Below are 26,160 nucleotides of genomic sequence, written 5' to 3' on the forward strand. Positions count from 1 at the left end.
GGAGCTTGTTTTCTTCCGAGATCCCAGTTGTTTTGAACTTGGCATTAGTCTTGCTAACACCAGGGGGTATTCATTAGGCCTACCCCTTGCAACGTAAACAGTTTTCCTTTTAAATCAAATTGTATTTGTCACATGCTTCATAAATAACAGGACTAGATTAACAGTGAAATGCTTACTTATGGGCCCTTTCCAACAATGCAGAGAGAAAAAGAGAAATAATAACAAGGAATAAATACACAATGAGTAATGGTAACTTGGCTATATACATAGGGTACCAGTACCGAGGCAATGTGTAGGGGTAAGAGGGAATTGAGGTAGATATGTACAGTGCATTCGGAAAGTATTCAAACCCCTTCACTTTTTCCACATTGTTACGTTACAGCCTTATTCTAAAATGTATTCAATTGTTTTTCCCCCCTCAAATCTACACACAACCCCCCCATAATGGAAAAGCAAAAACAGGTTTTTATACATTTTTGCAAATGTATAAAAAATGAAACTGAAATATCACAATAAAATAAGTAGGCAGAGCCTTAACCCAGTACTTTGTTGAAGCACCTTTGGCAGCGATTACAGCCTCGAGTCTTCTTGGGTATGACGCTACAAGCTTGGCACACCGGTATTTGGGGAGTTTCTTCCATTCTTCTCTGCAGATCCTCTCAAGCTCTGTCAGATTGGATGGGATTGTCACTGCACTGGTATTTTCAGGCCTCTCCAGAGATGTTAGATCAGGTTCAAGTCCGGGCTCTGGCTGGGACACTCAAGGACATTCAGAGACTTGTCCTGAAGCCACTCCTGCTTAGGATCGTTGTCTTGTTGAACGGTGAACCTTCGCCCCAGTCTGAGGTCCTGATAGTTCTGGAGCTGGTTTTCATCAAGGATCTCTGTACTTTGCTCTGTTAATCTTTCCCTCGATCCTGACTAGTCTCCCAGTCCCTGCAGCTGAAAAACATCCCCACAGCATGATGCTACCACCACCATGCTTCAACGTAGGGATGGTATTGGCCAGGTGATGAGATGTGCCTGGTTTCCTCCAGATGTGATGCTTGGCATCCAGGCCAAAGAGTTCATCTTGGTTTCATCAGACCAGAGAACCTTGTTTCTCATGGTCTGAGAGTCCTTTAGGTGCCTTTTGGCAAACTCCAAGCGGGCTGTCATGTGCCTTTTACTGAGGAGTGTCTTTTGTCTGGACACTTTACCATAAATGCCTGATTGGTGGAGTGCTGCAGAGATGGGGACAACTTTCCAGAAGGACAACCATTTCCACAGAGAAACTCTGGAGCTCTGTCAGAGTGACCATCGGGTTCTTGGTCACCTCCCTGACCAAGGCCCTTCTCCCCCAGGTGGCCAGCTCTAGGATGAGTCTTGGTGGTTCCAAACTTCTTCCATTTAAGAATGATGGAGGCTACTGGGTTCTTGGGGACCTTCAATGTTGCAGACATTTTTTGGTACCCTTCCCCGGATCTGTCCCTCGACACAATCCTGTTTCGGAGCTCTAAGGACAATTCCTTTGACTTCATGGCTTGGTTTTTGATCTGACATGCACTGTCAACTGTGGGACCTTGTGTAGACAGGTGATTGCCTTTCCAAATCATGTCCAATGAATTAAATTTACCACAGGTGGACTCCAAGTTGTAAAAACATCTCAAGGATGATCGATTGAAACAGGATACACATGAGCTCAATTTCGAGTCTCATAGTAAAGGGTCTGAATACTTAAGTAAATAAGGTGTTGTAGTTTTTTATTTAAAACATTTGCAACATTTTCTAAAAATCTGTTTTTACTTTTTCATTATGGGGTATTGTGTGTATATTGATGAGCTAAAATATATATTTATTTAATTTTAGAAAAAGGCCATAACTGTGCGGGCCTGGGCAACTCCAGTCCTCAGGGTCCAGGTTGGTGTCAGACTTTTGCCCCAGTCACAGCTAATGATCTTCAGTTTAGAATGCAATTAGTTTAAATCAGATGTGTTTGCTAGGGATGGGGGAAAAGTCTATCAGGCCCTCGAGGACTGGAATTACCCGGGTCTGCGTAACGTAACAAAATGTGGAAAAAGTGAAGGAGCCTGAATACTTTCCGAACGCACTGTACATATAGAACCAAACGGAAGTAAACTGATTAAACGGAATCAAACTGGGAGCGACGTACCTGAATTTGTTCAATAGAAACTCTCGTTTTCCGTTTGGAATTAACTGTTTCTGTTGCAAAAGGTTTAGCAACAGACCCCAGCAGCCCTGAAGGGCGCTGTGTAATCACGTGGGTCGCGCGTCAGCCATTCTACGTTTTCATACCACTACATTCGGATCTACAACCAGAGCTAAGAGGGCGGGAATGGTCGAATGGAATTATAGAATCATACGTCAGGTTTCCTTGGAGAACAACATACATTTTGAAAAGTAGTGATATTTTAGGAGCCGTATCACTAGCGCATTTTGGAACTTTTTTTATTTTGTAAAAATGTGGCTAATGTAATCTAGCTAGCACATAATTTGTCTAACAATGACAATTGGAAGTATTCTATTTTAATCAAGCTATAGGGTTATTCACCCATTTTTGGCATGATGATGGACAACGGAGACTTCACTAACACTCTCCACACATTTGAGGACCTGCCTTGCAAGGTTTGTTGTCCTCTCGTCAAAACTTTGTTCATTAACAAATGTGTTTATTTGATATGTATCTTACTTAGTAACTGTATCTGGTTTGTTCCAGGGTCTTGGAGACAAAATATCAAATGCAAGCAATAGTAGATGCTCAAGTCCAGCATATGGAGTTCCTAGTGATGAGGGAAATCAACCCAGTGGTAAAACTAACATTGAATTGTATTTGGGCCTTTTGGATACAATTCTACAAATGCATATAACAAATATTTAAAAAATCTAATGTTAAAGTTGTCTGCTAATTCACTCTTTTATTTACTAGAATCCCATTCCGATATAATAAGACAGCTTCATGATGAAATAGACCGGTCCAAAATGTCATACAAAGAAGTAGAGGTTATGGTCCAAGCCCACATGAAGGTATGATGATGATGCATAGTAGCAAATTACTGTTTGACTTCTTTAAAAAAAAAATGGTTTTCTTTAGTATCCAGTAATATTTTGTGTTCTCAGCCTATTTTGGATCAAATTCGTTCAGATGCATGTAAATTGGTGATTAAGTCATCAGCATTGGAGGATGGCTGTCACAGGAAAGACCAGCAGGACAGACACATTCTCTTACACATCCCCTCCCTCCAAGAGCTCCTTTTGAAATTAGCCTTTACAAAAAACTCGGTAGGTTCTCTGGATATGTTTCCCTCTTGATTTAGGACTGTGTTTTTAATGTGAGGCTATAGGATCATTTCCATAGTCATATATGACCATCATGCATGTAACCTCTGTGCTTTGTTTGACTGAAGGATGACGTGCAGAGTTACCTGATCTCGTCCGACCGAACATTCCTACTCTCTGAGAACGATGCCCTGAAAATGGAGCTCAGAGATGCCAAGTCTCGACATGAGACTGTGATGAAGAGCCTGCACCTTTCCCTTCACTCTGCCGAACAAGAAAATAAGAGCTCCAAGCTCACACTCCAGCAGAACCTCAGACTTTCTGAGGGCAAGGTAAACTCCATGGAGCAGAAACTCAAGGAGTTTGAAGGACAGGTCCTGTCCTTGCAGCACAATCTCATGGCCTCTAATGAAAGGACTCAGAGTCTGCAGAAAACCCTCCGGTTCTCTGACAATAGGCTCCAGTCCCTTCAGCAGGACCTGGACGAGTCTGAGAAGAGAGGCCAAAGCCTGCAGAAAATCCTTGGGGACTCCCAAGAGAGGAACCAAACTCTGCAACATAACCTGGCTTCCTTTGAGAAGAACAACCAGTGCCTTAGCCAGAACCTTAGCGCTTCAGAGAAAAAGGTTGACTTCCTTCAGCACAGTAACTGGAAGTCTGAGGAGAGGGTCAAGTCTCTGCAGCAGACCCTCGGCTCTTCTGAGGGAAAGGTCTCTCTCCTGCAGCAGAGCCTGAAGTCTTCAGAGGAGAAGGTCTTATCCCTCCAACATGACCATTGGGCCTTGGATGAGAGAGCCCAGTCCCTGCAGCAGAGCCTCAACTCCTCAGAGGAAAAGCTCCAGTCGACACAACATTGGCTCAAGGCTACAGATGAGAAAGCCAAAGCCCTGAAGGAAGCTCTCAGATCTTCAGAGGAGAAGACCCAGTCCTTACAGGAGGCCCTGGGGGTCAGTGAGAGCTGGATCAGGGAAACCAAGGCCCAGCAGCAGTCTCTGGAGAAATGCAAAGAGGACCTGGAGGAGAGGATCAAGAGTTTGATGCAGACTCTCCGGGCCACTGAGGGGGAGCACCACAGCACAGTGCAGGACCTGCAGGTGGGTCTTCAGAGTGCCAGGGAGAAGGTGGAGATTCTGCAGGATGCACTGAACAGGACTGAGTCTGGGCATGTGAAGGAAGTGGGGCAGCTTCAAGAGAAACTGAACAGAGCTGCAAAAAAATTGTCTTCAAGAGAGCAGGCGCTGCACAGCCAGAGTGAGTGAAATTAATAATTTTGCTTCGTCAATGTGAAAATCCACCAAAATAATGTTTAAGATTAGATCAGATGTTTCCCTTTAACTGTGTAAACTTGATTTTATATTGGTTCTGTTAGTTGCTGCCTTGAACACTAAATTGCTGGAGGAGCAGTCAAAGGCAAGCAAGGACCTTGAAAGATCCATTAGATATGAGAAAGAGCTGCAAGACACTGTCAAGATTCTCAGGTAAACACCAGCACACACACAGACTTTCCTTCATTGACACAAATCGTCACCCTAGCCAATGGTTGGACATTACTCACTCCCTTATGTCCCCTTTCTCCACTCTGACAGGAAGAAGCTGAGAACTCAAACTGAGGAGAAGGGGTTTGCTCTGAATAGCCTGAGAATGCGTCAGAAGGACCTGGCGGAGGTACAGCGCCACCTACAGGCAGACCTGCTGAGGTGCAGCCAGGTCTGTGGCAAGGAGATGGGACCGCAGTACTTAGCCCCCCGCAAGGGTTGCCTGAAGGAGGAGTTCTTCCACCTGAGAACCAGCCTGCACTCCGTCCTGGAGAAGGAGGCTGGGAGAGACGACCCAGGGAGGCAAGACTGGGTGCAGGTGTTAGACGAGATCAAGGACTGGGAGAAAAGGGCAGAAAAACAGGTGAGACTGTAAATAATAGACAATCGATACACATTGGTATATTTTGCTGACGGCACAGTTGCTCAGACTAAAGAATCACTTTCAGTGTATTGCTACTATACTTGTTACATTACCTTAGTAGCATAATTTAATGAAGAAGCGCAGCTGAGGTTTCATAGTCCACAGAAAACAGAATTTCTGCATCAGTATTGCAATTTGACAAAGTTGTTGGCTTTATGTACCTTTTTTCTGCAGGTGGACAGTTTAGATTCTCTGCAGAGTCCCCAGCTGCTGGAAGAAGGAGGGGATGAAAGGTACCAATATAGAGCAGGAGCATGGAAAAGTGGAGCACCACCCTGCATCCGTTCCCCTTCTGCTGTGACGATTTCCCAGAGGAACCTCTCTACGAGGCCTGCTTCTCCATATCCCTATGGGTAATCTAATCCGCATCTCTGCATAGATTTCATAGTTTAGCCCAGATCTTTTCTTTTCATGCTCAATTTGTTGTCTCCCAAATTGCTGTCTCCTGGGAGAGTGGATAGAAGGTTCTGGGGTTTTATGCTTTTATGCTTTTACATTATTGAGTGCCATTACAGATCTGTATGTATTGTTTAGTAATTTTTTCTTCACAGGCAATATTTAGGCCAGGAGAAGAGGCTTGGGTCTAGCTCCCTCCGTGGGTTGAATGATTCTGAAGGCATGCAGCATTTACTAACAATCCAAAAAAGACTGAAGAACCTCCAGTCAGGTAAAAAGCAATCACGTTAAGATATCACAAAGAGAATATGTAGATGACATACATCCATTGACCTCTTCGTAGACAGGCTCCACCCCGTCGTCAATTCCAGGTCAGTCATAACAATGGAACTTTTTGATAGGAATAAAGGATTCACAAAATTAAGAGACCATTGAATTACAGAAAAGTATATTTTACTAATTATATGGCCTGATATCCCATTGTTTTGCTTTCATTTACACAACAAAAGCTTAGAGGCCTTCATTATGACAGAAGATACCAAATGTTTGCCCTTGTTCTGGCATTTGTTCCACCAAATTATTTGGTTAATAATTTTAGACTATGAATTGAACTTCCCGCTGAATTGTAAGTTATGAATTCAGTATGAATTTGTTTTGTCTTAGTTGAATTCCAGAGGAATATCAAGGGTTTACTCCGGACGTCATAGCACCAGCAGCGAGACCCTTTTGGACCATTGAATTACTTTACAATTGAGGGAAACCCCATTTTAAAATACCAGACAATTTGAGAATTGTTAAAATAATCTGAATGAATTCATGGCAAATAAATCATTGGTTCTTGTCCATTTTTGTTTGTTGTCTTTTATTTTCAATAATAAGATCACATTCCTAAGCCATCAAATTCATGTATGAACTGAAATACTGACATTGTGGAAAAAATGATTGCTCAATCCACATTCCCTAGAATGTAGACTTGCAGAGGTTTTTTTCTCCATCTGATCACGCCCCTACCTATGGCCATTGGTCAATATTACATGGTGAAGGGTATTATTTGTCAATGTATCTATCAATTAACAGAGATGTACCTCTAATTGGTCAAAACAGTTGTCCCTCAGCTCACGTGCGTATTCCTTCCCGAGACTATTTTACTGCATTTATGAGTCCGGAGACTTTCCTTGGCAGTCTAATAATTTCATAAAGTGGGAATCGTCAAAATGGGAACCCGAGACGACGAATACGACTATCTATTCAAAGGTAAGAGGAGCTCCAGAAGTTTAGTAGTTAGGGGACCATTTACTTGTTTTCTCAGTAGTTGAAGTTCAAAGCAGATGATGACGTCTCCACTGCCTTAATTTACTGCTCAGCCAGCTAACGTTAGCCAAACTAGCCTGCTAACCTGTTAGCAGGCTAGCTAACAAGCGGTTATCTGGCCTAATAAGCATCTCATCACCATTTTAGTTTGCTAGCTAACGTAAGCTACATATAGACAATGTGGAGAAAAATAGCTATTAGTTATAAACGTTTATAAGATTTAGCTAGTTCTCCTTTATTCTACTGGAGTGGATAGCAAACGGCTAACGTTAACTAGCAAACTATGTAACGTTAGTTTGCTAATGTATGACAATCAGTTGGTATGAGCACAGATATTAATATTTGGTTTTATGTTAGCCAAAGCCACTGTCGATGTGCTAGACTAGTCATAACAGACTGTAGTATATTGGTACCTACGATGTTAGTATAGCTTGGTCACCACTTGTCTGAAATATGAAGAACCATTATGACTGAACGTCTGTATCCAAGATATGAAATGTTTTCTCTCACAAGTAACTTTGCCCAAAGGGAGTGAACATTTATTTATAATAAGGGTTACATGAAGAAAAACTGACCTTTTGTAAATTTAAATTAATTTGCTAATGTAAACAAGTGACCATCCCCTATACCCAAAATAATAATTAAAATAAAGTGGATTCCAGAGAACATGTTAACCCCTCACTTCTTGGACAGGCCAGAGCTTTAGATATGCACTTTTAGCAACTGTTCGTCATCCGGTAAGCATCACATGGCAACGCAGGAATTTTAATGGTGGTTGATCAGGCCAATTGTGGTAGTATGTACAATGAATGTATAGTAGTGACTGTACATAAATGATAAACGGAGAGTAGCATCAGCGTAAAAGAGGGGGGGGGGGGGGGGTGCCACACTGCAAATAGTCCGGGTAGCCATTTGTTTACCTGTTCGGGAATCTCATGGGGGTAAAAACTGTTGAAGCCTTGTTGTCTTAGACTCAGCACTTCGGTACTGCTTGCCATGCAGTGGTGGAGAGAGCAGTCTATGGCTGGGGTCTTTGACACTTTTCAGGGCCTTCCTCTGACACCGCCTGGTGTAGAGGTCCTGGATGGCAGGCAGCTTAGCCCCAGTGATGTACTGGGCCATGTGTACTACCCTCTGTAGAGCCTTGCTGTCGGAGGCGGAGCAATTGCCGTACCAGGCAGTAATGCAACAGTAATGCTCTCGATGTTGCAGCTGTAGAACCTTTTGAGGATCTGAGGACCCAGAGGGGGAATAGGCTTTGTTGTGCCCTCTTCACGACTATCTTGGTATGTTTGGACCATTCTAGATTGTTGGTGATGTGGACACCAAGGAACTTGACCTGCTCCATTTACAACCCTGTCCTCCTTTTCCTGTAATCCACAATCATCTCCATCTCCACCATCTCCTGATTGGCTGACAACCGTGGTATATCCGACCGTATACCACGGGTATGACAAAGCATTTCTTTTTACGGCTCTAATTACCTTGGTAACCAGTTTATAAAGCAATAAGGCACCTCAGGATTTGTGATATATGGCCAATATACCAAGGCTAAGGGCTGTGTCCAGGAACTCCTGTGTTGCGTCGCGGATAAGAACAGCCCTTAGCCATGGTATATTGGCCATATACCACACCCCTTCGGGCCTTATTGCTTAAATACTTCAGAAATTACAGGCTAAGAATGGACAGAGAGGCCTATTAGTTAATCTTATCATATTTCTCCAATGCCAAATCTGTGTTTTGTTTGCAACGAAACTGTCCCTGTTTGCAAATAATTACATCTGAGAAATCATTAGGAATCTGAGCATGTTACTTTCAAAAGTTATGTCTACCTTTTCACCCCAGACAATAGGTCTACCGACTCAGAAAAATTTAAGCTTTAACTGCTGGCTACTGTTCTTCCGTGGCATAACCCAATGAGAGAAGGTCACAAGTGTTTCCCTAAAAGCTGTCTGGGTTTAAGAATCTACTATTGTACAGAAAGTGAATAGCTTAATCAGTTGATAGTGACAGAATTAGATTACTTCCCAATCAAAGTCTGTTTTTTTTGTCTCCTCAGCTATATAAGGTTGTAGCTCAGCCTCAATGTCAACGAAATGACACAATGATATTTCCATATAAATCGGAGTCACATCTTTCCCTGTATTTTACAGCTTGTTTCTAGCATAAAGCATCAGGGACCAAAGCGCTCTTATAGATCACTTTATATACAGTGCATTTGGAAAGTATTCAGACCTCTTGACTTTTTCCACATTTTGTTACGTTACAGCAGGTTTTTAATTTTTTATTCTGTGTTTTCCTGGGACCCAAGCTTATGAAAACATGAAACTATTTGTACATTTTGGTACATTTCATTGCCCTTATGCCTAAAACAAATGCAGTATTGACAAATTACAATAAAATGAAATACGCATATAAATAGCTATTCATGTGTATTTCTCCCCAATAGAAACATTCTCATATCTGTCTAGGTTGGAACTGTTGCAGTTAAAATACAATAAATCATTTTCATTCTGACCCAGAAAAAACTGACTGATCACATCTCACAGATGTATAACAGAACACACACAGGCTCAGTTTTTGATAGTGCAACCCTAAATAACAGTACAGATGAAAGGCCGATTGTACATCTTGCTGTAAAAATGTGATCCGGATCAGAACATCTACAGCTTTCTCAGTCAGACAGGAGAACGCTTCCTGCTGTAGATGAGCAACCCAGAACTATGAGTGTTTGCCTCAAAATGCATCTTGCTTCAAATCAAATGTTATTGGTCACATACACGTGTTTAGCAGATGTTATTGCGGGTGTAGCGAAATACCTGTTTCTAGCTCCCACAGTGCAGTAATATCTAACAGTTTCACAACATATACCCAATAAACACAAATCTAAGTAAAGGAATGAAATTAAGAATATATGGACGAGCAATGAGCGGCAAAGACTTAAGATGAGTAATGCAAAATATGTAAACATTATTAAAGTGACTAGTGTTCCTTTTATTAAAGTGGCCAATGATTTCAAGTCTATGTATATAGGGAGCAGCCTCTATGTGCTAGTGATGGCTATTTAACAGTCGGATGGCCTTGAGATAAAAGCTGTTTTTCACTCTCTCGGACCCAGCATTGATGCACCTATACTGACCTCGCCTTCTGGCTGATAGCGGGGTGAACAGGCAGTGGCTCGGATGGTTGTTGTCCTTGATAATCTTTTTTTGCCTGTGACATCGAGTGCTGTAGGTGTCCTGGAGGGCAGGTAGTTTGCCCCCGGTGATGCGTTGGGCAGACCGCACTACACTCTGGAGAGCCCTGCGGTTGCGGGCGGTGCAGTTGCTGTACCAGGCAGTGATGCTGTCAATTGTGCATCTGTAAAAGTTTGAGGGTTTTAGTTATTTTATTCAGCCTCCTGAGGTTGAAGAGGTGGTGTTGTGCCTTCTTCACCACACTGTCTGTGTGGGTGGACCGTTTCAGTGATGTGTACGCCGAGGAACTTGAAGCTTCCACCTTCTCCACTGCGGTCCCGTCGATGTGGATAGGGGGGTGCTCCCTCTGCTGTTTCCTGAAGTCCATGATCATCTCCTTTGTTTTGTTGACATTGGGTGAGAGGTTATTTTCCTCCTCCCTGTAGGTTGTCTCATTGTTGGTAATCAAGCCTACTGCTGTTGTGTCGTCTGCAAACTTGATGATTGAGTTGGAGGCGTGTGTGGCCACTCATGGGTGAACAGAGAGTACAGGAGAGGACTGAGCACACACCCTTGTGGGGCCCCAGTGTTGAGGATCAGCGGTGTTGTTTCCTACCTTCACCACCTGGGAGGCGGCCCGTCAGGAAGTCCAGGACCCAGTTGCACAGGGCGGGGTTCAGACCTGGCAGTGCCTCGAGCTTAATGATGAACTTGGAGGGTACTATGGTGTTGCATGCTGAGCTATAATCAATGAACAGCATTCTTACCATCACTTTATTCCAGTTCAGAATATAAATTATTCATTGTACAGTTGAATACACCTTAGCCAAATACATTTAAACTTAGTTTTTCACATTCCTGACATTTAATCCTAGTAAAAATTCACTGTCTTAGGTCAGTTTGGATCACCACTTTATTTTAAGAATATGACATGTCATAATAGTAGCGTGATTTATTTCAGCTGTTATTTCTTTCATCACATTCCTAGTGGGTCAGAAGTTTAAATATACTCCATTAGTATTTGGTAGCATTGCCTTTAAATGATTCAACTTGGGTCAAATGTTTGGGGTAGCCTTCCACAAGCTTCCCACAATAAGTTGGGTGAACTTTGGCCCATTCCTCCTGACAGAGCTGGTGTAACTGAGTCAGGTTTGTAGGCCTCCTTGCTTGCACATGCTTTTTCAGTTCTGCCCACACATTTTCTATAGGATTGAGGTCAGGGCATTGTGATGGCCACTCCAATACCTTGACTTTGTTGTCCTTAAGCCATTTTGACACAACTTTGGAAGTATGCTTGGGGTCATTGTCCATTTGGAAGACCCATTTGCGACCAAGCTTTAACTTCCTGACTGACGTCTTGAGATGTTGCTTCAATATATCCACGTAATTTTCCATCCTCATGATGCCATGTATTTTGTGAAGTGCACCAGTCCCTCCTGCAGCAAAGCACCCCCACAACATGATGCTGCCACCCCTGTGCTTCACAGTTGCAAGCCTCCCCCTTTTTCCTCCAAATGTAATGGTGGTCATTATGGCCAAACAGTTCTATTTTTGTTTCATCAGACCAGAGGACATTTCTCCAAAAAGTACGATGTTTGTCCCCATGTGCAGTTGCAAACTGTAGTCTGGCTTCTTTATGGCGGTTTTGGAGCAGTGGCTTCTTCCTTGCTGAGCGGCCTTTCAGGTTATGTTGATATAGGACTCATTTTACTGTGGCTATAGTTACTTTTCCTCCAGCATCTTCACAAGGTCCTTTGCTGCTGTTCTGGGATTGATTTGCACATTCTCTTGGAGACAGAACGCGTCTCCTACCTGAGCGGCTGCGTGGTTCGCGTCTCCTACCTGAGCGGCTGCGTGGTTCCATGGTGTTTATACTTGCGTACTATTGGAAATTGCTCCCAAGGATGAACCAGACTTGTGGAGGTCTACAATTTTTTTCTGAGGTCTTGGATGATTTATTTTGATTTTCCCATGGTGTCAAGCAAAAAGGCACTGAGTTTGAAGGTAGGCATTGAAATACATCCACAGGTACACCTCCAATTGACTCAAATTATGTCAATTAGCTTATCAGAAGCTTCTAATGCCATGACATCATTTTCTGGAATTTTCCAAGCTGTTTGAAGGCACAGTCAACTTAGTGTATGCAAACTTCTGACCCACTGGAATTGTGATACACTGAAATAATCTGTCTAAACAATTGTTGGAAAAATTACTTGTCATGCACAAAGTAATCCTAACCGAATTGCTAGAACTATAGTTTGTTAACAAGAAATGTGTAGAGTGGTTGAAAAACGAGTTTAAATGACTCCAACCTAAGTCTATTTAAACTTCCAAATTCAACTGTATATCTCTCAGCAAAAAAAAGAAATGTCCTCCCACTGTTTATTTTCAGCAAACTTAACCTCTCTAGGATAGGGGACTCTTGCGTCCCACTTGGCTAAAAGCCAGGGAAAATGCAGCGCAGCAAATTCAAATAAAATGATATAAAAAATCTAACTTTCATTAAATCACACATGTAAGATACTAATTAAAGCTACACTCGTTGTGAATCCAGCCAACATGTCAGATTTTAAAAAGGCTTTTCGGCGAAAGCATAAGAAGCTATTATCTGATGGTAGCACAACAGTAAACAAAAAGAGTAGCATATTTCAACCCTGCAGGCGCTACACAAAACGCAGAAATAAAATATAAAAAATGCCTTACCTTTGATGAGCTTCTTTTGTTGGCACTCCAATATGTCCCATAAACATCACAAATCGTAATTTTGTTCAATGAATTCCGTCCATATATATCCAAAATGTCAATTTATTTGGCGCGTTTGATCCAGAAAAAAAACTGCTTCCAATTTGCGCAACGTCACTACAAAATATCTCAAAAGTTTCCTGTAAACTTTGCCAAAACATTTCAAACTACTTTTGTAATACAACTTTAGGTATTTTTAAACGTTAATAAATCGATCAATTTGAAGACAGGTCTATCTGTTTTCAATACAGGAAGACAACAAACCAACGCTACTTTTCAAGTCTTGCGCAACTCTCAACAGTGTTACCCAGTTCCTAGATGGCCGTACTTCTTCATTGCACAAAGGAATAGCCTCAACCGAATTCCAAAGACTGGTGACATCCAGTGGAAGTGGTAGGAACTGCAAACAAGTGCCTAAGGAATATCGTTTCCCAATGAGAACTCACTGAACAGACCGAGACCTAAAAAATAAATAAAAATCTGGACGGTTAGTCCTTAGGGTTTTGCCCGCTACATAAGTTCTGTTATACTCACAGACATGATTCAAACAGTTTTATAGACGTCAGTGTTTTCTATCCAAATCTACTAATGATATGCATATCTTATATTCTTGGCATGAGTAGCAGGAAGTTGAAATTGGGCACGCTATTTATCCAAAAGTGAAAATGCTGCCCCCTATACCTTAAGAAGTTGTATGAACATAAGATTCAACAACTGAGATGTAAACTGAACAAGTTCCACAGACATGTTACTAACAGAAATTGAATAATGTGTCCCTGAACAAAGGGGAGGTCAAAATTTAAAGTCAGCGTCTGTTGTGGCCACCAGCTGCATTAAGTACTGCAGTATAAGCAACCCTCCTCATGGACTGCACCATATTTGCCAGTTCTTGCTGTGAGATCTTACCACACTCTTCCACCAAGGCACCTGCAAGTTCCTGGACATTTCCGGGGGGAATGGCCCTAGCCCTTACCCTCCGATCCAACAGGTCCCAGACTTGTTCAATGAGATTAAGATCCGGGCTCCTCTCCTCTGGCCATGGCAGAACATTGACATTCCTGTCTTGCAGGAAATTACACACAGAATGAGCAGTATGGCTGGTAGCATTGTCATGCTGGAGGGTCATGTCAGGATGAGCCTGCAGGAAGGGTACCACATGAGGGAGGAGGATGTCTTCCCTGTAACGCACAACGTTGAGATTGCCTGCAATGACAACAAGCTCAGTCCGATGATGCTGTGACACACCGCCCCAGACCATGACGGACCCTCCACATCGATCCCGCTCCAGAGTACAGGCCTCGGCGTTACGATCATTCCTTCAACGATAAACGCAAATCCAACCATCACCCCTGGTGAGACAAAACCGCGACTCGTCATTGAAGAGCACTTTTTGCCAGTCCTGTCTGGTCCAGCGGCGGTGGGTTTGTGCCCATAGGTGATTGTTGTTGCCAGTGATTGTCTGTTGAGGACTTACCTTACAACAGGCCTACAAGCCCACAATCCAGCTTCTCTCAGCCTATTGTGGACAGTCTGCGCACTGATGCAGGGATTGTGTGTTCCTGGTGTAACTGGGGCAGTTACTGTTGCCATCCTGTACCTGTCCCGCAGGTGTGATGTTCGGATGTACCAACCCTGTGCAGGTGGGGTTACACGTGGTCTGCCACTGCGAGGACGATCAGCTGTCCGTCCAGTCTCCCTGTATGTGTCTCACAGTACAGACATTGCAATTTATTGCCCTGCCACATCTGCAGTGTGTGCCTCCTAGCAGCATGCCTAAGGCACGTTCAGGCAGATGAGCAGGGACCCTGGGTCTCTTTCTTATGGTGTTTTTCAGAGTCAGTAGAAAGGCCTCTTTAGTGTCAAAAGTTTTCATAACTGTGACCTTAATTGCCTACCGTCTGTATGCTGTTAGTGTCTTAATGACCATTCCACAGTTGCATGTTCATTTAATTGTTTATGGTTCATTGAACAAGCATGGGAAACGGTGTTTAAACCCTTTACAATGAAGATCTGTGAAGTGATTTGGATTTTTATTAATTACCTTTGAAAGACAGGGTCCTGAAAAGGAGACATTTCTTATATAATCTTATATAGTTATATAATCCTAAAAAGCAACTAACTCCAAAACATTGAGAAATATTGGAATTTAATCTTTTGCAAATTACATGACCCTCCCCTGGACTGAAATTGAAAAAGCATGACCCTCTCCCATTTTCCTCCCAGGTAATCATTCTGTAAATTTTGACCCTTCTAAGTATCTGCACCAGTCATTATGATTGTATCTATCATGATAGTGGTTAAATGACTAGCTACCAGGAAAAACATGCTCAGTAGATTTGAGCTTCCATTTAGTCATCATTGAACAAATATAGCTCTGTACTAGTCATCTCTCAACCCCAATCGTTTCCACTGACATAGTAGCTTGTCATTGCAGTTCCAATATTTTATCATTCTTTTGCCAGTGGTGCTGATCGGAGACTCTGGTGTGGGGAAGAGTAACCTACTGTCCCGTTTCACACGGAATGAGTTCAACCTGGAGAGCAAAAGCACCATCGGTGTGGAATTCGCCACCCGCAGCATCCAGGTGGACGGCAAGATGATAAAGGCCCAGATCTGGGATACAGCTGGACAGGAGCGCTACAGAGCCATCACCTCAGCGTGAGTGGAGGAGGGAGCTCACTGCTCAATAATATTAAGGACGCTTGTCTTGCTGTAACCTGCCCTTTATGGAACTAGCATATTTTGATAGTACTGAAACCATTCTGTGAAATCTTTCTCTATCTGAGTATCACAACCTATGACCTCCTATCCTCCCTACTCTGTTCCAATCAGGTACTACCGGGGGGCGGTGGGGGCTCTCCTAGTGTACGACATTGCCAAGCATCTAACCTATGAAAACGTGGAGCGCTGGCTGAAGGAGCTGAGGGATCATGCTGATAACAACATCGTCATCATGCTGGTGGGCAACAAGAGTGACCTGCGCCACCTCAGGGCAGTGCCCACGGACGAGGCTCGCGCCTTCGCAGGTAAACTACAAACTCACTGGAGTAGATGACCGCTCACTCCGGGGACAAAGAGGGTTAAGAAGACACCCCTGTTTGTCTCAATTCAATCTTTTCTCTTTTTCTCCCTCAGAAAAGAATACGCTATCATTTATTGAGACCTCAGCTTTGGACTCCACTAATGTAGAAGAGGCGTTCAAGAACATCCTCACAGGTAATGGACAGGGGCCACTACACAAGGCTATTTACATTAGTTAGTTTCAAGTCAAATTGTTTGATTTCTTACACATGAATGGAATGGCATATTTAATAATGAGTAACTGATTTATTTGTATTTTCTCCACAGAAATCCACCGAATCGTATCACAGAAGCAGATAGCTGACAGATCAGCACATGACGAGTCTCCAGGCAACAATGTAGTGGACATCAGTGTCCCCCCCACCACTGATGGGCAGAAAAACAAACTACCGTGCTGCCAAAGCCTGTGACCCGCAATACCACCTTCCAACCCCCACCCCTCACTCATCTTTCTTTTGTCCTGGTTGTTGAACTGCTGCGGTCTCTATTCCTCCATGTGTTTTAGAAGTCTCCTAGAAAATCAGACTTTCTAGATAAGTCCTTTCTCCCTTTTTTGTCTGTATGCTATCCTTTTCTAACCTCAAAGCTCATGTCTTTTACCAAGTGATAGGATTTTTGTCTATTTTGAATTCAGGCTCTGATCGTGTGACCCAATCCTGTAGAAGGAATGGTGAGAGATCAGTTTGTCCTGTGCATCTAGTTGCCTTGCTGCTGTCCTCAGTCCCTGTCCTGAGTGTGGCATGAAAGGAACAAGAACAGAGACCTGGGGTAGTGACTGACTTGGGATGATATTAAGTGGGGGGCTTTGTTACGCCTATGGTTCAAAGAGATGCCAAAGTGTGTCTGATCATTTTCAATCTAAAATAATCTAATCTAAATAGTAAACTTGCAGGGACACTTTTGTCAAAATTTGACTTTTTCCAATTGTATCATGCACTTTGTTTCACTTGTTAGATGCAGCCACTGTGTTCTCGCTGTAATTAGATCATACTATGAATTGATCCAGTAGTCCGACTACAGTTGAAAGCAAACGTAAATATGGATCTTGTGTCCTGCCAATCATTTCAATGGAACTCACCATGTAAAATCAACAACCAATTCCGAAGGACTAACATCTTTTAAATGACAACACTTAGCTTACTTGGTTGGGGGGGGGGGGGGGGGGGGGGTGTAACGCTCAATATCTAGGGTGGAGGATGTTTTCATTGCTTCACTCTACTCAAACCATTTTGCCTCTAAAATGTAGTTGACAGTGGAATTTTTAAGAAAGGAAGGTTGCTTTTGTATGGTTGGCTATAATGCCTTATGTCTCTCCTTTCTAGTAGATTTGCCTGTATGTAATTTTCTGTCACAGGTCCAACTTTTAAATCAATAAACACGTGTTAATTTGCCTTTTCATCAGGTAGCATTGAAATGGAAATAAACCAAATGAATGTCACTTGTTGACAGACATTTTCTTTGAACATCAAGAGTTTTCCTCTCAAGTCTTATAATGCTGAAACATATCCTGCAGAACTTCTAGTGGTGTAGTTAAGTTATAACATTGAATGTGTGATACAGAAATACATGTTCACATAACTGATATCAGTAGGACCAATATCTCAATTGCAACTTTCAATTTACACATTTTGAAGAATTGAATGCAGAAAAATGTAGAGTGCACTGAAATGTTATGGTAGACTTAGTTGAATAAGTTCCAACACGTAACTTCAAATTACTGTACATGCTCACCAGAAGTGTGTTCATTAGATATTAAGTGAATTGCAACTACTTTGATATATTGTCAGAATTGTTCTTTTACTTTATGCCTGATTACCTTTAGTCATTAATTTCAGTCGTTCTGAATAGTTGATTTTATTTCAGAAAAAAAAACGTATTTTCTTAATCAGATATTTCATTTATTTTAAGTGCAATCCACTATGTAAATATAAATCGCTTAATTTGTGAACGATTAAACGTGGATAAATACATTGACAAACGAAATGTGTGCTTGCTTCTGGTGTTAATTTACATTATACAAAATAAAGGTGATTTTCTTCCATATGGAAAAATACCTGTAACTTAATCTGTTTTATTTCACATTCAAATGGGTGAGATATTGAATTTCTATCAGGTTTCTATGTTTAAAATGTTTATATCCTAACAATCCGGAGCTGAATGCCAGCCAACACACAAAAAAATAACTTGGACATCGAGTTGGCGAGAAAGATGACTAGCTATGCTGATCGGAAACGCCGTCCGTATGTGAAGGAGGCTACTGTCAAAGACCGTACAGTATGAAGATCACTGACCAATAATGATGTGAGGCATAAACTGCTTCTCCAATAGAAATCCCGGATCATACTTGAGGTCGATGTCATGGCGACTTTGGCTAGCTAAGCGCATGCGCAGATCCACGTCAATGGGTCTGACCGCCGTCTCGCGCCGAACTGCGCATGTGCATGCCGTCAAATCAAAGGCACTCCTTCAATATAAAGTTGTGTTTGACGAAAATGAAAACGTGTCAGTTTGTCACTTTCACGAGATTGGAGTAATAACATGTTCAAGAACTTTTAAGAAATTGGCTCGAATCTAAGTTGTGCCTTTAGATTTCTAGAAAATGAACTAAGGAATACATTTGAACTTCTCTCACTGATCCCAGATCGCATGGACATATTGTCCTTGTTCGAGAGCATCAAATCCATGATGCATTGTGGGTAAATTGTGATTGACTGGCTGATCTACAAATATTAATGAGTAGTTATTTTTGATGTAAAGTGATTTGTAGATCAGTCAGTCAGCTCTCGCTTGCAATGTCGAACAAACTCACTGACTTCTCCAATCCCAAACCCCAGCATGTGTCTGCTTGGTCTGTTTCGCAAGCGTTCCCGGTAGTCTCGCGATGTTGCGCCTCTGGGTTTAGAAACTCTGTGCTACTGTTGTCTGACAGCTAGACGAGAACTGGCATAGCTAGCTAGATATCTGAAAGGAAATAAAGCCATTTTCAACATTGATAGTTTCTATAGAGGACTGTTTTTATACATTGACAACCCCACATATCAGCTGTTAAAATGAAAAAAGAAGGAACGCGGTGAGTATTTTTTTTCTACGGTCTCTGTCGGCTGGCTAGCTAGTAACGTTACAGTAGCTAAGTTAGCGGCTAACAAATAGCTACTATAGTTAGCTAAAATAAAGTTAGCTGGCTCACTAGACCGTTTTCCTAGCAGAAGTCATTAGCTTAATAAATGAACGATACTGTGAACACAATTAAGCCATAATTCATTGTCAAGTAGCAATCAGTATGGTTGATATTCTTTCCTGCACTAGCTACTGTAGCTAGAGCTAAACACAGCTGGCTGACCAAATTATCCAGCTGTGTCCTTCGGTCGGGTTTTTGTGTCTGTATTTGCGTGTGTGTGTGTGTTCTCGTCGGGATTCGACACTTCAAGCATGATGTAGCTAGCTAGCGTTCTAACTATGTTTGTTTGCGGTAACCACATTGATTAATCACCATCAAATCAAGATGATATGTTTTCCTGATATCTAACGTTAACGTTACAACACATAATGATTGGTAGACTTGATGATACTCTGTCATTTTGGAGAGACCAGGGAATGTCTAGCCACCCACTGATATTTTGATATTCTGCTATCTGAGGGCTCCGGAGTGTGCGCAGCGATCTAAGGCACTGCATTTCTGTGCTAGAGGCGTCACTACAGACCCTTGTTCGATCCCGGGCTGTATCACCATCGGGAGTCTCATAGGGTGGCGCACAATTGGCCCAGCGTCCTCCAGGTTAGGGGAGGGTTTGTCCGGGTTAGGCCGTCATTGTAAAATAAGAATTTCTCTTAACTGACTCACCTAGTTAAATAAAGGTTAAATAAAAACATCTGAATAGATAATGGTGTCTATATTGTGTTTTGAGGGTCAAATAAGAATGCTTTGGCTTTGATCAAAGGTTTTAATTTAAATGGTTATCTTTCTAAAGTTATAATTTGGTCGTGTCAGTATATTTCCTAGAAGCTGTAAGATGCTGACATCCCATACAGACAGATATATGAATTCAGTGTCTGAGTAGCCATTTATCTGGGTGAGGATGTCTAGGAGACAGCTTGGCCGGGATAGGCCGTCACTCCCTTGTGATCATACAGAGATAGCATTTTAGAAGTAGCTGTGTTGTGTTTTGCCAAATTAGCTCAACTGGACTCTGCATTTTGGGAGCAAATAGGCCTACAGTTCAGATAAGAAGATCATTATTTTATTCCCTAATATTTACTACAATATAAATTCTCAGTGTTTTGAAAACATTTGAAGATACTTTTTCATGTTGTCATCATTTAGGCCTCATACAGCTCAGTGTTCTAATAATGTTGGTCAAAGAAAATTATATTTTAAATCTCACTATTTGTCTCATAATAGGCTCTGTGAAGTAACTAGTACTAGAAGTGTATTGTATGAAGTGAATGAGGTTCTAACTCCTTCTCATCACTCTCCAGCTGTTGGGCCTAACTGCTCTGAGCTGAATCTGTTCCTCATCAGTCCCTTGACACCTGACCCCCTGGACGGTGTAACCATGACGACAGGGGAGTGTTGCCACCTCCCGGGCTCTCTGTGTGACTGCACTGGCAACGCTGCCCTGTCCAAAAGCGTGGATGAGTCGGATAACTGCAGATCACAGTATGTCACCCAGGTCACAGCTAAAGATGGACGGCTGCACTCCACTGTCATCAAACCCGTGAGCACACAGAGGTACTGTGACTGATAACTCACTTTCAAAGCTGAGCATTTATGAGATGTTTAGGGCTTTTATAACAGGCTGTTATAGTAGTAATCCTAGTCATATCTGGAACTCGTGAGAGTGTTTGGGAGTATGTGTCCGGAAAGATGTCTCACAGTTAGCCTCAGAATTTATGAGAATTTGCTTAGCTGTTAAGCCTGAAATGTTATGTTAGCCCAAGTAATATTCGGCAGGCTGTAGTAAGTAAACCCAGTCTAAGTATCCTGTTCAGGACCTTTCTGTTTCCTCCAGCGATGGGCCAATCTGCCGGATCTGCCATGAGGGGGCCAACAGCGAGGGCCTCCTGTCCCCCTGCGACTGCACAGGGACTCTGGGCACAGTGCACAAGAGCTGCCTGGAGAAGTGGCTCTCCTCCTCCAACACCAGTTACTGTGAGCTGTGCCACACAGAGTTCACAATTGAGCGGAAGCCCAGATCCCTCACAGAGGTAACAAAGGTCAATGCCTTTAGCTTGTGTGTGTGTGTGTGTGTGTGTGTGTGTGTGTGTGTGACTGCTGCTTGCTTTTGCCTTTGTCAGCATTCCTCTGTCTGCAGTGTGTGTGTGGTTCTGCTTATGCTGTGTCAAAACACATGATCATGATTCACTCTTCTTTGTCTCTTTCTGCTGGCATAGATTACTCAATGGAAACATTGTGCTTGTAGCTGCAATACTTCTGTGTTGATATAGAATTTTGGGCCTTGCTCATGGGTCAACAACATGAAGCAATGTTGGCTTAGTTTGACTTAGTTGTGTATTACTCATGCGTATTAAATTCTGAATATGTCAACGGAAATCTAGTTAGGGAGGGATTAGGGATTGTTGATATTTATTTATTGTAATGTATCATTAAGTGTTTGTGTAATGAATGATGTTTGAACCCAGGAAGTTTAGCCATTCATCTACTAATGGGTATCTCAATAAACCAAACCCTGAAGAAGAAGAAAAAGCAGCGTGGGTCCTCCAGTGACCATGTTGGGCCTGTAGTGCATGCTCAGTACACTTTATTTCTTTCTCTTTCTTCTCTCCCCTCTCTTCTGTCTTCACAGTGGATGCGGGACCCGGGCCCTCGTAACGAGAAGCGCACGTTGTTCTGTGACATGCTGTGCTTCCTGTTCATCACGCCCCTGGCAGCCATCTCTGGCTGGCTGTGTCTGAGGGGAGCTCAGGACCACCTGCACTTCAACAGCAGACTGGAGGCCGTGGGCCTCATCGCCCTCACCATCGCCCTCTTCACCATTTACGTCCTCTGGACTCTGGTAAGTAGGCCCACATCTAGAACCAGCTAGAACTGACCTTAGATCAACGTCTCAGCATGCTATATCATGGTTGGGAAACTAGTAGCCTGTCTTTGACTAATCACGTCCAAGACAGTCCCACTTAAATTTGATGCGGAATGATTTGTTTTTATGAGTCTTTTGTCATGCCTGTTGCTTCTTAAAAGACTTTGCTTTACAAGACAGAAATGGACTTTGATCGAGTCTGTTTTGTATTTACCAGTTGTAATGTTTCAACTCATGAATGTGCTTGGGAAGCAGTTCTCAAACCTTTAGCGTGCCAGTTTGTTTGTTTTTAGCTTTGGAGGAGCATCAATATTCTCTCCTCCTCAACCCCCTTCTCTCCTCCTCAACCCCCTTCTCTCCTCCTCAACCCCCTTCTCTCCTCCTCAACCCCCTTCTCTCCTCCTCAACCCCCTTCTCTTCAACCCCCTTCTCTCCTCCTCAACACCCTTCTCTTCTCCTCAACACCCTTCTCTTCTCCTCAACACCCTTCTCTTCTCCTCAACACCCTTCTCTTCTCCTCAACACCCTTCTCTTCTCCTCAACACCCTTCTCTTCTCCTCAACCCCCTTCTCTCCTCCTCAACCCCCTTCTCTCCTCCTCAACCCCCTTCTCTTCTCCTCAACCCCCTTCTCTCCTCCTCAACCCCCTTCTCTTCTCCTCAACCCCCTTCTCTTCTCCTCAACCCCCTTCTCTCCTCCTCAACCCCCTTCTCTCCTCCTCAACACCCTTCTCTCCTCCTCAACACCCTTCTCTCCTCCTCAACACCCTTCTCTCCTCCTCAACACCCTTCTCTCCTCCTCAACACCCTTCTCCCCTGCAGGTATCATTCCGCTACCACTGTCAGCTCTACTCTGAGTGGAGACGAACCAACCAGAAAGTACGCCTGCTCCTTCCAGACGCGAAGGGTGGGCATTCTAGCCAGCATTCCTTGCTCTCCACGAAGCTGCTGAAAAAGACAGCTGACGAGACCATAGTATGAGGTCAAAGGTGGGAAAATTGATGTTGGGGGTCTTCTTCGTGTGCTGGAGGTTTGTGGCAAAAAAAAACAAGTCTCCAACCAGAGCCCAAGCACTTGTGGATGCAGATTTTTTTATTTTTCTGTTTAAATCCTTTTTTATCTACCTGTATCATCATCAGCATTTCATTTTACACCTCTCTTTTTAACTTAGTCGTGTTATAGCCTCTACTGGTGTTTTTTTTTATTGATCAGGTAATGAAAGCAGTATGATCGAGGTCATTGAGTACCGTGCAGTATAGTGTTTTGTGAAGGTTTGGAAATGGGCAGTTGATTGGAGGGTATTCCACTGGGCCCTGCAAGAAGATGAGAAAGGATTGGACTCAGTGGAGATGGCTGCTGAAGCTTTAAAACCAAACCCTAGCGTTTAAGTGAACATTTACTCTCTTTATTTTCAGTTCTCCACATCCGACTATAAAAGTGAGGCATGGATCGTTGATGCTGATCTAAAGCGATTCATCCAGCAGTTGATTCCCTAACCACTGAGTGCAGAAGTGAGAAGTTTTGACTCCGGTTCACCAGCCATAGGCTATTACACTGGGGGATTATATACGCTCATACCATTTTAATACGCAATTCAGTTGACTCCCTTCAATTTACCTCCCATCTGTTTTCCCCTTGGTGTGAGCAGGAATGTTGTTCGTGAAGATGGAGATTGTGCAATAAAACACCGTGGATGCGGTTGTTCTCGCAGTATGTGAGGAGACTGCTCCCAACACGCACAGTTTTGCATGCATGTGATGCACTGTTTATTTTTTTATTTTTTGTTGGGGTGGGGGGGGGGTGGTATTGTTGTTGTTTTTTACATTGGGGGATTGAAAGATCGGTTGGTCGAGCTTCCTTTGATTTAGTGTTGCTAGTTTGTATGTTGGTCAAGGTTTCCTCCCTGGGAGTATAGAGGTCTCATACTATCAGCACTTATTTGAAAAAACTGTGCAAATAGAGTGAGCTGATCTATGTACAGTAGGTCTAGATGCCACTGATGATGAAAAGCCTTTATGGAAATGTGTATTCCACAAACATGAAGCTCAAACTTTTTGTGGTTGAGGGAAAGTAAGGCTTACCTTTCCAGTATCGCATGGTCAAGGTCAGACTTCCAGGAAATCAACAGTACATTGCTCTCCTATGACGAGATTCCAATGAAAAGCTTTTAGTTTGTGTTTTTTTTGTATTGGTGTTTTTTCTTTTTGTGTAGTCACTTAACAATAGCTAGTAATCGCATCCAGAAAGAGCGTAGATTGGTTGGTTGATGTTACTTCGGGTTTTGTGGAAATTGTATTCCCTCCGATATGCAGTTGACCAGACTCTGACGCCTTACACTCAGACGTACCTACAGACTGTACCTTGACAGTAGAACCCAGTGTCTGGTTCTAGACTGTTATGGGTTTTGTTGTTCTCCATCTACCACAGCATTAAAACATATGAGGTGACCTCTGGATGAGAGAGAGATGTGCAGAAACAGCATAGGTCTTTGTGTGGGTTTTGTGCATTTGATTTCTTCCCTGTACACTGTATGGTCCTTTCAGGCGTCCCTCTGTCTTAGCAAAGCTTCATTTCCACATATTTCTATATGTATTTGTATGTATTGTTAATCATAGTGTCCTTGGTTGACCATACAAGTATTGACCCTGAATCTTAAAAGCTGTTAACAGGCCTAAAGAGAGGAGGATTAATGCAAATATCCTCCTCAGTAGGGGAAGCTCACGTTATGGTGCACAGAAGCCAAAAACCTAGGCCTAGATCTGTCACTCTTTTGTATTTTCTATGATAGTTGGATTTGTTTCAACCCCTTCATAGCAATCATGCTCCTATCTATTGCTCATCTGTAGGGGCAGGTTCAACTCTTCCGGTACCTGAGGGTTGATCACCTGAAGGATTTTGCGGTGATACAGCTATGCACTGGAAAGGTTTATTTATGCAGGTGTAAGAACCCTGGTTGTGGGAGTGGCATTCTGAAAATCAGATTCAACTTGGGGGGGGAATGGTGATCTACAGTAAACAAAGTAGGAAGTCATCCTCAACATAGACGGACACTAGTCAGCCCAGTTCAGTTCCGTGTAGTGTTCTGTTGGGAGACGCATTCTGAAAATAGAAATGTTTTTGTTGTTGTGAAGTGGCGATTGTCACTCTGAAGGAATCCTCATCTGGTGTTAAAGGGTAGATAACGTTGTGCAATAGTAATACTAGCGCTTAGTATGAGGTTATTTTCCTGCGTGTGTGTGGTGGGGTGGAACCGTGTTGAGGATCTTTCGGGGTGGAGAGAGTTCTTATCTGTGTCGTCAGCGATGGGCCACTGCCCGTGTCACATGCTGTCTCTGATTGGTGAGTTCGCCTCCAGCTGACGTGTTGGGAGCAATGGAGACTTTGCAATGTAGGGTGTAGTTACAGCAAGTGTGCAATTTGATCACTTTACAATGCAATTCTTACCTATAACCTTAACAATACGTAATGAAATCAGAAATATAATGTAGACGTAAGTGCATGTGAAGGATCATAGCAGTTCGCTCACTTGTGCAGGCTGAGAAGGTCACGATAGGATGTTGGATTTTTCTATGCGAGTCTTGAGTTGCCTACAATATGCTCAGAGACATTAAACTCCAGTGTTATAACCGCTAATTCAAACAGTACCTTCTCTCCAAAGAAGCATTGATTCTTGTGTTTTATACCAGTATATCAAACGGCACTTTCACAAAACTATAATGGAAATGAATACAGTGTGGTTGTTTATATCATCTCCCAATACAGACTTTGAAAGGGATTTAAAAGTGTTACTGATATTGTACAATTTTCCCAGTTTCTGGTGTTTGGATATTGCTCCTCTGATTTTGATTTGATGATGAAACCAAGGGTCCAGGGCATTGTCATGCTCGTATGTAAAAGGAGCAACATACCAGCTTTGTAGACTTGTTTTTGTTAATGTTTTAATCTCGTGTTCATTTTACCACAGTTTTTAATATATTCATGTGTATCATTTGTAATTTTGTTTCAATTATTCATTAAGCACAGGATTTGTATCAATCTTATTACACTATAGTATTTCAAAACATGTTTATGTTGTGCAATGTAAAAAAGAAAGATGTCTTCACCAATATATGTTGGTGCTTGTAATCAGCCAAGAAAAGTGTGCAAAGCAAATTTAAAAATGAAGCAACAGAATGGATAAACA

General features: G+C 42.6%; 3 protein-coding genes across 4 annotated transcripts; all 3 read left to right on the forward strand.

Annotated features, from left to right (window-relative positions):
- The first annotated feature begins 2,291 nt into the window (after positions 1-2,291).
- On the forward strand, positions 2,292-6,474 carry LOC109902457 (interaptin). Its single transcript, XM_020498815.2, has 10 exons — positions 2,292-2,625; positions 2,717-2,807; positions 2,927-3,024; positions 3,118-3,279; positions 3,405-4,527; positions 4,646-4,754; positions 4,863-5,175; positions 5,410-5,588; positions 5,787-5,902; positions 6,295-6,474. The coding sequence occupies exons 1-10, from the start codon at positions 2,563-2,565 to the stop codon at positions 6,336-6,338; spliced, it is 2,298 nt and encodes a 765-aa protein (XP_020354404.1). The 5' UTR covers positions 2,292-2,562; the 3' UTR covers positions 6,339-6,474.
- Positions 6,475-6,750: 276 nt separating this feature from the next.
- On the forward strand, positions 6,751-17,994 carry LOC109902458 (ras-related protein Rab-11B-like). Its single transcript, XM_020498817.2, has 5 exons — positions 6,751-6,885; positions 15,323-15,518; positions 15,693-15,886; positions 15,996-16,076; positions 16,209-17,994. The coding sequence occupies exons 1-5, from the start codon at positions 6,846-6,848 to the stop codon at positions 16,349-16,351; spliced, it is 654 nt and encodes a 217-aa protein (XP_020354406.1). The 5' UTR covers positions 6,751-6,845; the 3' UTR covers positions 16,352-17,994.
- Positions 17,995-18,520: 526 nt separating this feature from the next.
- On the forward strand, positions 18,521-26,160 carry LOC109902456 (E3 ubiquitin-protein ligase MARCH2). Of its 2 annotated transcripts, XM_020498813.2 has the most exons (6): positions 18,521-19,011; positions 20,418-20,670; positions 20,951-21,146; positions 21,746-21,955; positions 22,800-22,966; positions 23,393-26,160. In XM_020498813.2, exons 2-5 carry the CDS (start codon positions 20,495-20,497, stop codon positions 22,956-22,958), a joined length of 741 nt encoding a protein of 246 aa, XP_020354402.1. In that variant the 5' UTR covers positions 18,521-19,011; positions 20,418-20,494; the 3' UTR covers positions 22,959-22,966; positions 23,393-26,160. The 2 variants fall into 2 exon arrangements, with proteins under 2 accessions (XP_020354402.1, XP_020354401.1); XM_020498812.2 differs by having other exon boundaries at positions 18,524-19,011; positions 22,800-26,160.

The sequence above is a fragment of the Oncorhynchus kisutch genome, linkage group LG13 (genome assembly GCF_002021735.2).
Source record: "Oncorhynchus kisutch isolate 150728-3 linkage group LG13, Okis_V2, whole genome shotgun sequence".
In the NCBI taxonomy this organism is placed as follows: Eukaryota; Metazoa; Chordata; class Actinopteri; order Salmoniformes; family Salmonidae; genus Oncorhynchus; species Oncorhynchus kisutch.